The sequence below is a fragment of the Rhynchophorus ferrugineus genome, unplaced genomic scaffold (assembly GCF_030347505.1).
Source record: "Rhynchophorus ferrugineus isolate W39M unplaced genomic scaffold, kcgeb_rfMv2 rfM8, whole genome shotgun sequence".
NCBI lineage: Eukaryota > Metazoa > Arthropoda > Insecta > Coleoptera > Curculionidae > Rhynchophorus > Rhynchophorus ferrugineus.
This window is the reverse complement of record NW_027472587.1, coordinates 4,109,363-4,123,051: the sequence shown is the minus strand read 5'-3', so window position 1 is coordinate 4,123,051 and position 13,689 is coordinate 4,109,363. Positions and strand designations below refer to the sequence as shown.

The window sequence follows — 13,689 nt, the reverse complement described above, 5'->3', positions numbered from 1 at the left end:
GCTCTGAAGTTGTTACAATTATGAAAATAATCTTACTTAATAATTTGTTATAATGTAGCCTAATAGTTTCCACTTATTAATACTTTGTTGATTATTGAAAGTTAATGGAAATTAGATTTAATTAAATGGAAATTAAAAAATGTTAGTGAGTGTTGGTTCTTTATATAGTTTGCATATATTTTAATATGTTTTAATATAGAGATATTTATTATTTTAATTAATGTTATCTATCAAATACATTTCTGTTTTTATATTGAATGTACTGTTAAAACAAATTTTAATCAACAACACAGTGTGATCGAATTTCAAACACAGGGCGATCACTAGTTTAACTAAATATACTACCTAAACTATATAGTTTAGGTAGTATATTATTATAGGTAGTATTACTTATTAGTTTAGGCATAATATCTTGTTCCCAAGTTATATTACGTCCCCTGTTACGTAACATATTTACGCAGCAACTGCTAAGCTCGTTATTGACAACGAATTGACCGATCGAATCGAATGACATCCGACGTTCCGCCATCCATATTCTCTCATTTAGAACGTGCCGGCGGTCGTTTCTTTTTATAAGTGAAGAACCGTTGCGGCGAAGACGAAGATGAAGAAGAAGTAAGTGGTCGATGAGCGCGAGACGTTCGAGTGGCGATTCAGGATTTAATTTTTACGATCAATGGAACAAAGAAACTGCCTTTTGGAGGACGTCGTGGCCAAAATCTCTCGTGCCGTACGTTCGTTGAACTTTCGCAATTATATCTGTTCGTTTGCTGACCGAAAAGAATTTGTCGGGATACTTACGGTTGTTGTTTATTTCGTATGGAGTAATAATTTTTATGCAACCGTATAAGGACTTTGTATGTACGACTGTGGCCGTATAAGGTTTAAACAAGATATTAGGTAGTTTGTAAAATAATTACGGATTTTAACCGTCAGCTCTCGACGAATTTATCTTGGCTCAAAACAAGATTTAATTAAAGATCAAAACATTTTTAGTAATTTAACATTTTATGATGAACCACGAACGAAAAAACACATAATTAGCAATATTTTTTAATAGAAAAGTTTTCAATTTGTGTAAGAATATCAAATTAGAACTTTTAATTAATCGATTGCCATCGTTTTCACTAACTTGTGACACGGTGCATTGTCTTGGTGAAGCAGCACTTTCTTTTTCTTCAAATGCGGCCGTTTTTTAACGATTTCGTCCTTCAAACGGTCCTTCCTCCTTCCTCTTTCAAGGTAGTCAATGAAATTTGCATCCGCATCATGCGCATCCAAAAATACAGACTCCATAACCTTGCCAGCCGACTGTTGCGTTTTCCCGCGCTTTGGACTTCGGAGTGAAATGATGGAGCCATGTTTCATCCATTGTCACATATCGATGCAAAAACTGGGTTTTATTACACTTGATTATTTTCAAACACTTCTCCGAATCATCAACTCGTCATTGTTTTTGGTCAAAAGTGAGGTTGCGCGGCACCCACTTTACACAGAGCTTTCTCATACCCAAATATTCGCGAATGATATCATGTACACGTCCAGTTGATATCTTTAGAATATCCGCTAATTCATTCAACTTTAGTTTACGGTCATTAAAAATAATTTTGTGGATTTTTTAAATGTTCTCTTCGGTAACAACCTCTTTTGGGCGTCCACTGTGTTCACCGTCTTCGATGTTCATTTCATCACGTCTAAACTTAGCATTCCTATACTTGATGGTTGATTTTCCTGGGGCAATGTCCGGAAACTAGGCATCAAGCCAAGTTCTTGCTTCATCTGTATTTTTTCCCTTCAAAAACTATATTTTATCAACACGCGAAATTCCTTTTTATCCGTTTTTTTTTTCACAATAACAAAAATTGTTTCACTCAAAATGCTATAATTCACAAACTAATAATCCAACAGGTGTCAAATTTATACACGCATCTTTTGAGGGTTAGGGCTAACTAAAAAATAAATGGATTTAATTTTAGTAGAGCCATCTCTGTGTCAGGCCGGGTGCTTTTTAATTGACCTGTTATATTTGTATTTACCTATAACTCTTTTTGAAGATTCTAATGTGGGCCGAATAATTGCTGATTCCGATATTCAACTTGTAGCCATATTTTCTTATTCGATAGCTTAAGGCAAAATATATTAAATACAGTTTTTTGGTCAAAATTGGCTTTAATCAACAACGCAATCTCCGTTAAAAGCCACACAATCATTCCAGCGCCGCCCTAACATTTCAATACCACTTTTGTAGAACGATTTTTTTTGCCTCAAAATAAACCTCAGTTTCAGCGATAACCTATTCATTCGATTGGTTCCCTCAAGTTTCTAACCAGTGAACATTTTTTTTAGGTCTGCGAATTGCCAATAGTCGTTGGGAGCCAAATCTGGCGAATACGGTGAATGCGAGAGCAATTTATGTAGGTTTGATATTGTTTTGATTGACTTGTGACACCGTGCATTGTCTTGATGAAGGAAGTTTCATTGCCATTTCGGCGTTCAAATGCCGAAATAACGCTATATAAAACTTACTGTTGATGGTATTTCCTTTCTCAATATAGTCAATGAATATTACACCACGCACATCTCAAAATACCGAGGCCATAACCTTTCCTGCCAATTGTGTGTTGGTTCACCAGTTGCTGTCCACTCAGATGACGACGGTTTTGATTCCGGTGTGAAGTGATAGATCCTTGTTTCCAAAAATTCCTGCGTGCTACGTGTAACCATGGCCAAAAACTGCTGAGAATCATCAACACGTTTTTATTTTTATCAATAGTGAGCAAACTCGGCACCTACTTATACAAGAGCCTTTTCATAGTCAAATGGTCATGCAATACAACCCAACACGTTCTTTTGATATTTTTACAATGTTAGCCAACTCATGCAACTTAAGCTCTCAATCATTCAAAACGATTTTTTTTATGTTTTCTGGTGTTACCATCTCATTTGGACGTCCACTGCGTTCTGTATCATCGGTGTCTCTACGACCACATTTGAAACCACGTCAGCAAATCAACTTTTTATTATTGTTATTAGAACTTAGATCTTGTTTAAACAATTCTCTCCTACATTTAGGTTCATAAATATTTGGTCTCAAGTGCAAAGAAAAAACCGTCCTGTCTGGATGAAGTTTGATGTAGGAGCTCAAAATATTCCCTTAAGTATATCATTGTTTATTTCAACAAAGTTCAATTTGTTTGACAACAAATTTCCTTTAAATTATGCATAAACATAGAAGAAAACAAATAAAACCTTACAAAAAAAGAGCAATCTCAGATATTGTTGTTTTAATACCTCCGGCTCTCTGGTGACTTGCTTTAGCGCAGAGTGAAAATATAACGAGGCACAGTCAGTGTATCTCTGTGAATCTAAAGAGCCATCTTTGACAGTATTGCCCAAAATATATATCATATATAATATAATTTATTTGTAAATTACTTAAAATTATTTCAAAGTTAATAATTTAAATTAATTTTGAACCAAAGATTCAATGTATAACATATTCTTATATATGCAACAATCAATTAACTCTAACGAAGTTCTCCAATATTAATAGTTTTAATTATCTTGGTCATAAAGGAGCATTGCTTTATTAGCTTGTTCCTGGATAACACGGATCAAATTTACTACCCACTCTACTAACAAGCTTTGTCAAGGAACATAACATTAAGATAGAACGTTGTTAATAAAATAAAATACATAATTGTTACCCTAAAAACAATGTATGTTATGTTCTACTACTTGGAAAATAATATAATATATATACATATATATATATATATATATATATATATATATATATATATATATATATATATATATATATATATATATATATATATATATATATTATATTTTAGAAGTGGTACTCAGTAATTAAGGAATTTTAAATATGACATGAATCAGACAAGCTATGTAAAATTAAATTATATATGTTTTATTAATTTATATATGTTTTAATCTCCTTTTGATTGCCTATAATTTTGCTTAAAGAAAAGATAAGTAAGTTTGGTTTTCCTCAAAAGTTTATTTGGTCTTTACGTTTTTTCGTTATGATTGAGACATTATATCGGCTAAATGGTGACCGCGATTCGCTATGCAATTTTCGGTTCTTTAAGGTATTTTTCATAACATCCTGCAACATCTGAGGCTCATTTTCTTCAACTTCGTGACGAATATTGTCTTTAAGATGTTGAATTGTTTTGGGCTTATTCACATAAACTTTTGATTTTAAAAAAGCCCATAAGAAAAAGTGCTATGCCATGCTAAATCGCCACTTCGCGAAATTAGTCTTCGTGGCAAATAGTGATTCATTATTTGAATTGTTGAAAAAGCTGTGTGTGCTGTGGCCCCATCTTGCTGAAACCACATGTCCTTTAGTCCTTTCTCTTCCATTTCAGGCACAAGAAAATTTTGAATCATGTATTGGTACCGTTCAGCAGTAACAGTAACAGCAACACCTTGGTCATTTTCAAAAAAATAGGGACCAATGATGTTTCCACATTTCCAACGCGGTGACTAAGAAGAAAATGGGCTTCATCGCTCATTATCAATTTAGACGAAAAATCGTCAATTTCACCAGACAGCCTTAGGATTGCATTACTATACTCCACTCGTTGATTAGGATCTCTCGGTAGCGATTTTTAAACTAATTGATTTTTGCACGAGCACATTTTCAAATCAGTTTTCAAAATTTGCCTTAAACAGCCTGCAGAAATATGTAACTGGGAACCACGTCTCCGAATTGATGTTTCCGAGACACTATCGCACACCAGAGCCACATTTTCAGCGTTACGAGACGTCCGTTGTCTTCCAGAACGAGGCCTGTCTGCTGTCGTACCGTACTGTCGAAAATTCGCATACAAACTAATAATAAATAATGGTTAATGGATAAATTGTGGTTTTCTGAGGCACTGGATGACTAGGATAATTTTGACGCAATTTCCGCTGAGTGGCACTAATGGAACTATTATTTTCAATAAATATTGTCACTATTTTTGCTCGTTCTTGTGGCGTATACTTATCCATAATAAAATTTGGACGTACACAACACAATGGTTAAAGCAAAACCGTGCTAAACGTCACATAACCAAGACTGCGCGCAGTCAAAATGGTAGCGAGACTTTTGCTATTATTTATACTTATTTATTTACTCTTATACTGATTTCCATAAACATTATATTTAATTATATTCTAAAGACTACTCTATGCGTTATTAATCAGGTCAAATGAGTTTTGCATATACATCGAAGTGTACTGACGTTCTTTCAGAGTACTTTACGCTACCATTTTGGATCCCACTCGTTATAGGCTCCAGAGAGATATCGCGCTGAATTGATGCGTTATACACATAATAATGGGCATCGGTGATAGCAAGCAGCACTTTATTTAGTGACGGCTATATATATACTCCTACTATGTAAATGGGTGGTTCAGTTTAATCCCAAGTTGTCTACGCTTTGTTAATATATGTTTCATCCAACTTAAGTATCGATTCAAATGCATTTCTGAATATTTAATATTGTCTTCTTGTGGAAGTCCATAAGTCCATAGTAAACGTTACGTGAGTGAAGTTTGTCTCATTCGCCTTAATACTATATGTTTTCAAGCATCATTGGATTTTGTTGAGATGAAGTTGAAGATTTCTTATCGCGGATAATGGATCCCTGCAGGATTTAGCAATATTTGAATTACTTGTAACTGAAATATGTACTTGAAATTGAAATATATATTTGCTATTTGTTATTCAATTACTTTTTTATATTTAATTTGTAATTAGTATTTCAAATATTTGACGCTGAAGCATTTTGTAGATGCTATTTCAGATGCCTATAGTTTCAAAATACATTTGAACATAAACACATTTACCGATAACGCTCGAAAGCTTTTCTAAGCAAGATGGTGACCATTAAATACGTTAATCTTTAAAGTTGTCAATACTGCACCTATACTGTACCCACAGAGAAACAGAGATTTAAAATTATAGAAAATTTTGCAGAAATGTTTCGCGACGTCCAACGTCTAGATGTCGCTACTTTTGATTTAATACTTGCCTTAATCGCTATGATAAGAGCCGCGACGTTTCTATGGTACGTTTGTTGTCTAGTAATTTCACAGAATATAGAGGTATTCAATATTTCTCTAGATTTCCTCTTATTTCTCTCTATACTTAACTCTCTATATTTTATGATTTATTTTGAGCGCCATTTTCAGTATGCCCGACGTAAGGAATAGTGCGTTTAAGATTAAATTATTAGTTCATATAAGTTGGTAGTACAATAAATAAAGCAAATTCTCGCTCTAGGAAGTGTTGTGTACTCGGATGCACAGATAATAAAGAAATGCAGAATCGTTTTCATTCGAAGTATCTGGCCGTCATTAAAAAATGCTTTATAACGTTAAAAATCCCAAACCAATTGGATAAAGTATCAAAGAAATTTATGATCGGTACAGCATGTTTTGTTATTGTAAGTAGGCGTAAATTTATGTCACAAAAAGTGCTCTGCAAGAGTGGTATTGAAATTTTAGAGTGGCGCTGGAATGAGTGTGTGGCTCTTGATTGGGATTACGTTGATCAATTAAGTAAATTTTGAACCAAAAATCGGGTTTTCTTTATTACGCCTGGGACGTAAGCCCATGTGTTATTGTAGACACGTAAAACTAACACATGTATACCGCTAATGTTGACTGATCAACCATTTAAGACTTTTTCGTAAATAGGATAATTTAGAATGCTGTCAAATAATACTGCTAACCTCGTAAAAAGAAACCTCGAAAGGTCCTAAATAACTTAAAAACAACCCTTATGTTATTTGGCGGGCTAAAAGAGCATATTGTTATATGTTAGGATCTAAAACTGCAGGAAGAATTGTAACAAAACATTATCTATGATTTAAAAGGCAAGATACATTAATTATTTAAATTTATCATATTTTTTTTATTTTTGTATATGTATATTATTATCTTTGTCGTTACAGTAAATTAGTAAGCTCTAATTTTTGGAGGAATTGAGGGGCATTCTTCGTCATCTAGGGTGCAATCACTCACTGGTCTATATGTCAGGCAAACCTAAAAATTAATCTATTGCATTGTATTGTCTAACAAACATCTATATTCTGTTAGTCCAAGATCCCATGGGCAACAGACTTTAAAATAGTTTTTTTATTTGGGAAACAACTTCAAAAATTTCTTAAGTATCATATTGGGTGTTTCACATGTCAAGTCCTGATATTCGTTCTTAACAGAATAATTGTACGAGCCTCTGTGAAAGTATGGCATTCTAAAGAAGTGATCCAAAAGAATTTTTCAATTGACATTTAAATTGAGGAATACATAATGATGTATTTTCTCGCACTGGTCTTTCTTGTTAAAATTTAATAATTAATAATAATAAGTAATAAGTACATAGGAAAAGTAGTAATAAATTAACTGTAAATTAAGATTGTACTAAACGTATCTAATAAAGATGTTATAAAAAAAATTTGATATTTACAATATATATCTATCAAAGTTATTACGACTTATTTAAGTGAAAACCAAATATTTATCCAATCTTGAATTTTAATATAAAAACACAAAAATGATAAACTTACCTCTCCTTCCTCAGTGTCTATCCAAGACAACGTATGTTTTCTCCAGTGCTCCTCGAAAGAACGTTTCTTCTGATTCCGCAGTGATTTCGAATAGTCAAACTCGTCAACGCGAACCTTGAAATCATCTCTGGCATGAGCTCCTCGTGATTCCTTCCTGGCCTCCATGGCTGATATGGTTTGAAGGGCGTTTTGGAACAAGTTTCTCAGCTCGCAGTATTCCACCAAGTTCGTGTTCCAAATTAAGCCGCGATCTGTTATTTGGACGTTGTGAATCTCTTTATAGAGTTCCGATACTTTCTCAACACCTTCCTCGAGGATATCTTGGGTTCTGAATACACCTGCATGTTGTTGCATAGTTTTCTGTAGCTTCAATCTTAAGAACAATACATTAAGGATACTATTTATAATAATAATAGTAAAAGAAAATTCACGAATTTAAAATAAGGTCTGTCATATTAGGTGCTTGTATGTATTTTGACCATCTATATCTACTGGAGAAAAGGCGTAAGTATCAATGCAAACTAAGTGTTGACAAGTTGACAACTGTTACCTTTATTATTTTTGTTGTGTCTGCTGCGAAGTCCATTAGAAACTTCTAGAAATTTATAGCGATGCTGCTTCGTCATATCCCATTTGTCGGTTTTGGTTTAAACGATTCAAATGACAAAGAACAATCTGTAGGACCAAGAATGATCTAAGACAATGAATTAGCAAAACGCGAAAATCCTGTTGAAACACTCAGATGACTTTCATACAGCAGTTTAGCAATTTTAGCAGTTGATTGATCACATGCGATGGGTAAGATCCACAAAGAAGGAAAATGATTACCGCACGAATTAACTGAAAATACTATTTCGAACTGTTGTTGAATATATAAGAGTTTTCTGCGGCATATTTTTGCTGACGATGACACTGGTATTGAATAACATATTGTTGCAAAAAAACTAGCAATAGTGCATAGCAACGCCCTTCTACAGGTTGTAAGAGTTCTCAAAAATACACCGTTGCATCTAGAATGGGAACTTCTACCATACCCAGCGTACTCACCAGACATCCTTCTGATTACCGCTTCTTCAGCATGGCTTGGCGGACACACGATTTAGGAATGCTGTAGAAGTGCGATGTTTGAATCGTTACCAAACCAACATCGTTCTTTCGACACGGTAATATTGCGAATTGCCCGCAAAGTACGAAAAAGATATATAAAATAATGTAAAATATTTTTGTTAATATATTTTTCAAGAGATGCATTTTTAAAGTTAAAAAATGATCAGAGTACACGCAAACAACTAAAGATTTACTCACCTCAGTTGGCCGACAGAGTATTTGCCTTTGTTATGTCTCATTTTATCAAAGTTTTGCAAGGACTCCCCTCCGAGTGAGTCATCGGATTTTACTTTATCACCTGGACAATCCCTTGATGTAATACATTCAGCTACAGCTTTCCCAAATACTATGGTTTCCAAAAGAGAATTTGCTCCAAGTCTGTTAGCTCCATGCACAGAAACACAAGCACATTCTCCGCAAGCATACAACCCTTTAACTACCTGATCCTTTCCGGGGGCTACTTGCGTCAGAACTTGACCTTTATAATTAGTTGGAATTCCACCCATGGTATAATGTACCGTCGGTATTACTGGAATGGGTTCTCGCAGTATATCAACGCCAGCAAAAGTGTGAGCAGACTCCCGAATCCCAGGTAGTTGTTTCAAGATCGTCGCTTTAGGGATGTGGTGGAGTTGTAAGTTGATGAATTCCTTCTTGGGACCACAGCCGCGTCCTTCCATAATTTCGATGGTAAGAGCTCGAGACACAACATCCCGAGACGCCAAATCTTTTGCTTTCGGAGCGTGACGTTCCATGAACCTTTCCCCGTTCGAATTGACGAAGAAACCACCTTCTCCACGGGCTCCCTCGGTTATTAAAACACCGGCTCCATAAACGCCCGTTGGATGGAACTGGATGAACTCTAAATCTTGCAGGGGGAGGCCGGCTCGACTTACCATGGCATTGCCGTCGCCTGTGGAGGTATGAGCAGCAGTGCATGAGAAATAAGCACGCTCATAACCTCCAGTAGCAATGACAGTATTCTTCGCCCAAAATTTATGAATGGTACCATCCTCCAAGCACCTGAAAGATGGTAATAATATCATATAATACTAACTGATCCATCCTAAAAACGTCCTCTCTGAGCTATGAATATTCAATTCGAACTGAAATAAATACTTTCAAAATCATAATGCTTATTATAAGGATTTTTGATACACAACATTGTTAATTTCTTTTCTGCCAAAACAATGACGAATTGATGATTCGAAGCAATCTTTGAAGATGATCCAGCGTAATTAATCCGAGTTTTTGCGTCGTTATATAACAATGGATTAATCATGGCTTCATCATTTTACTCCGAAGTCCAATCGACAGACATCCAAGTGGAGCCAATGAGCATCCCTCCAGTAATATGTGATATGTGTAGACATATTTCGAGCTATTTAAATATGTATTTTGCAAACTCTAGTCCATTTTTGGACCTTGTTGACTGTTTCTTTTATTTTTTCTAAATTTCTAAGCAAAGACATGTCCTTTGTCATAATGACTGTATTGTCATCAAATGTTTTAACTACTGTTTCATTTGCTACTAAGATATTCGAAATATAGAGCATATATAGGAGTAGACCAAAACACCCAAGAAACTACACTGCGGAACTTCAGCCGCATTATGTTTGAATGTTTTCAAGGACTGCATTTATTTCATTTTATGCAGCTTACAATTTTAACATTACCACTAGAAGTATTAAATAAAGGCGTCAAATAGCTGCTTGAAGTACAGGAAATATATAGGCTAACAAGGTATAACATTAAGTGACAGTCGTTATAACAGTCGTTATAACTATTTTTATTCTAAAGGTTAGTATACTTTATATTGGTTGATTATTTATATTCATCAAAATATTTACTAACCAAGCTAAAACACCTTTACATTCGTCATTAACCATCAACAAGTCCAAAACGTAGAACTCTATAAAGAATTCGACGTTGTGTCGACACGCTTGTCCATATAATGTGTGAAGCATATAATGGCCAGTAGAATCGGCAGCAGCGCAGGTTCTATGAGCTTGTCCTCCCTCTCCAAATTTCAAAGTTTGTCCACCAAAGGCCCTCTGATATATACGACCATCTTTCATTCGGGAAAAGGGCATTCCCCAGTTCTCCAACTCCTGAACGCAAATTGGAGCTTCCTTGGTCATGTAATGAATGGCATTTTGATCACCTATCCAGTCCGAACCTAAAATGTAAAAAATCTAACATCATTCGAAGATTTTTACTTGATACAGACTTTTTTAAAAACTTAAACAAAAATATTTTTAATTTTTTCTGGTGACAGGCCAATTAAAGAGTCCTCGGCCTACAATAGTAAAACACATATCTTTGTCAAAATTAGTTTTTTTTATTCAACATAACTACCTTCAAGGGTGATACACTAATTATAGCAACCCTCCAACTTTTCGATACCATTTTTGTAGTACGATTTGTTCAGATATAAGATAGGCCTCAGTTTCGGCGATCACCTCTTCATTCGACAAAATTTTCTTCCAACGAGCATTCTTTTGAGATCTGAGAACAGAAAATAGTCGGTGGGGGCCAGATCTGGAGAATACGGTGGATGAGGAAGCAATTCGAAGCCCAATTCATGGATTTTTGCCATCGTTTTCACTCATTTGTGACACGGTGCATTGTCTTGGTGAAACAGCACTTTCTTTTTCTTCAAATGCGGCCGTTTTCGGCGATTTCGTCTTGATAATCTTCAAACTCTGCTCCGAATCATCAATTTATCGTTGGATTTGATCAAAAGTGAGCTCGCGCGGCACGCCATTTGTACAGAGCTTTCTCATACCCAAATATTCGTTAATGATATGATGTACACGTTAAGTTGATATCTTTAGAGTGTCCGCTATATTATCATTCAATTTCAATTTACGGTTATTCAAAATCATTTTGTGGATTTTTTAAATGTTTTCGTCGGTAACAACCTCTTTTGTTCGTCCACTGAATTCACCGTCTTCGGTGCTCGTTTTACCACGTCCAAACTTAGCATACCAATCCTTGATGGTTGATTTTCCTGGGGCAGTGTCCCGAAACTCGTCATCAAGCCCAGTTTTTGCTTCAACTCTATTTTTTCCTTTCAAAAAGCAACTTTTTTTTCACAATAATAAAACTTGCTTTACTCAAAATGCCTTAATTCACAAACTAATGATCCGACAACTATCAAATATATACGCGCATCTTTTGAAGATTAGTGCTAATTAAGAAACATATGGATTTAATTCTAGTAGCGCCATCTGTGTGTCAGTCCGGGTACTTTTCAATTAACCCGTTATAATGAAAAATCACGTGGTATCTTAAACTATCTAAAATTTACAATTATCTCACCTTTAACGGTGTCGTAATGATGCCACACCCAGTAATCGTCCTCGTAGCTGCTTAGAGCGGCATTGACGCCTCCTTGAGCGGCAACGGTATGCGACCTGGTGGGAAACAATTTGCTGAGACACGCCGTCTTGAAGCCGTTCATGACTAGGCCGGAGGAGGCCCTTAAACCTGCACCACCTGCGCCTACTACCACACAATCGTATTCGTGATTTACTACTGCATATTTCTGGGATATCTTAAACATCAGATATAGAAACGACCAGTGATTAATGACGAAACTGTTTGTTGCGTTGGTTAACTTTATTGTGCAATTCTCGGTAACGATTATGTTCAAGATTGATCAGTGTAACTCAGTGAAAATCGTAACTAATGGTTTAGATCCATAGGTGTAGCTGTGTGTTATTTTTTTTTCTTTAAGTGAACTACTTAATCTAAAGTTCAGAATACACTTATACATTAAACAATGTCAACATATTGACCAACAACTGTATTGCTTCCACGTTGCTGTGATTTAGCAACTTTATTTCATGTTTTAAGGCGAAATCTTAGATCACTTCGTGTATCCATGTGATTTCGAGGTCATCTTACTACTCTTCGTTAGTTAAATAGGGATAAGCATTGGTAATTAATCCTAGAACTTTGTTTTAGGTGCGTTGGATTACTACTTGGTTTGATATTTTAGTGCCACTCTATATTGGTATCCCATAGGTCCCAATTGACTGTATAATTAAGTGATAAACCAATCTCTTTGATTTTAGGTCAAGTTGACAGTATCTTCCGACTAACCAGTACAGTTGCTTAACATTGAGTCCAATCTGTTCTGCTTTTTGCTTGAAATTATGTTTTCGATATATTCTTGAAAATCCTGCTTAAAGATTCGGGCATGCATCAAGCGATAGAATCAGGTTTTTGTCATTTTGCCGCAACGTAAAATTAACATGGACAGATTTGGAACTAAAGCTGTACTTTCCAATCTCTAGTCCATTTGTAGATTTTGTTGACCGTCACTTTTACTTTTTCTACAGCCTTAGACAGGCATATATCTTTTGCCAAATATATTTGATAAAGGAGGCGTCGGCAAATATTTCAAATATTGTTTCTTTTGGTGTTTTGATATCAGTAGTATGGAGCAGATACGGGAATGGTCGCAAGACACTACCCTGTAGAACTCCAGCCGAAATAGATTTAAGTGTTGAGAATGCCCCTTCATGCGATACTCTAAATTTTCTACCGCTGGTGGATACCGCAATGTATCACAGTTGTTACTTCAAATGGTAGGGGCCGATTGATTCTCTTAGTACCTAATCTTTAAGTTATTGTAAAAACAAATTATAGGTTAGTTGGCAACGACTAGCAATGATGAATTAATTAGAAATAAATAGGTTTAACAATTAAATGCTAGATGTAAACAAATTATAAAGGAATCATTGTTACTATTTAATAAATACCGAAATTTTCCATGACAAAAACAGTTTTCGTGACATTTCTATTTTAAATAAATGTTTGTAAACTTATGTATTGTTACAGACTTACATCTCCGTCTCCTTTTATACATCTCGTGCTGATTCGTTTTTGAGCAAAACGCCTTGTGCTAAAACCAAAGACTTTTTTAATATTTCTCACAACATTTTTACCGATAATATTCATTTTAGTCAGCGTATAATACTTA

The 13,689-nt window shown here is 35.0% G+C and overlaps 1 protein-coding gene across 1 annotated transcript; it reads right to left on the bottom strand.

Annotated features, from left to right (window-relative positions):
- Positions 1-6,927: 6,927 nt before the first annotated feature.
- LOC143200508 (succinate dehydrogenase [ubiquinone] flavoprotein subunit, mitochondrial) lies at positions 6,928-13,682 on the bottom strand. Its single transcript, XM_076410946.1, has 6 exons — positions 13,554-13,682; positions 12,021-12,255; positions 10,551-10,875; positions 8,895-9,719; positions 7,590-7,962; positions 6,928-7,065 (listed from the first exon to the last, which is right to left on the bottom strand). Exons 1-6 carry the CDS (start codon positions 13,665-13,667, stop codon positions 6,979-6,981), a joined length of 1,959 nt encoding a protein of 652 aa, XP_076267061.1. The 5' UTR covers positions 13,668-13,682; the 3' UTR covers positions 6,928-6,978.
- Between the last annotated feature and the right edge of the window lie 7 nt (positions 13,683-13,689).

What these genes read in the sequence shown, in the direction of transcription:
- LOC143200508 (XM_076410946.1), bottom strand. Translation starts at nt 13,667, where the DNA reads ATGAATATTATCGGTAAAAATGTTGTGAGAAATATTAAAAAAGTCTTT. An exon ending in TCATTACGACACCGTTAAAG is followed by an intron (nt 10,876 to 12,020) that starts GTGAGATAATTG and finishes TTTACATTTTAG; the next exon opens with GTTCGGACTGGATAGGTGAT. An exon ending in TACTCTGTCGGCCAACTGAG is followed by an intron (nt 7,963 to 8,894) that starts GTGAGTAAATCT and finishes ATTGTTCTTAAG; the next exon opens with ATTGAAGCTACAGAAAACTA.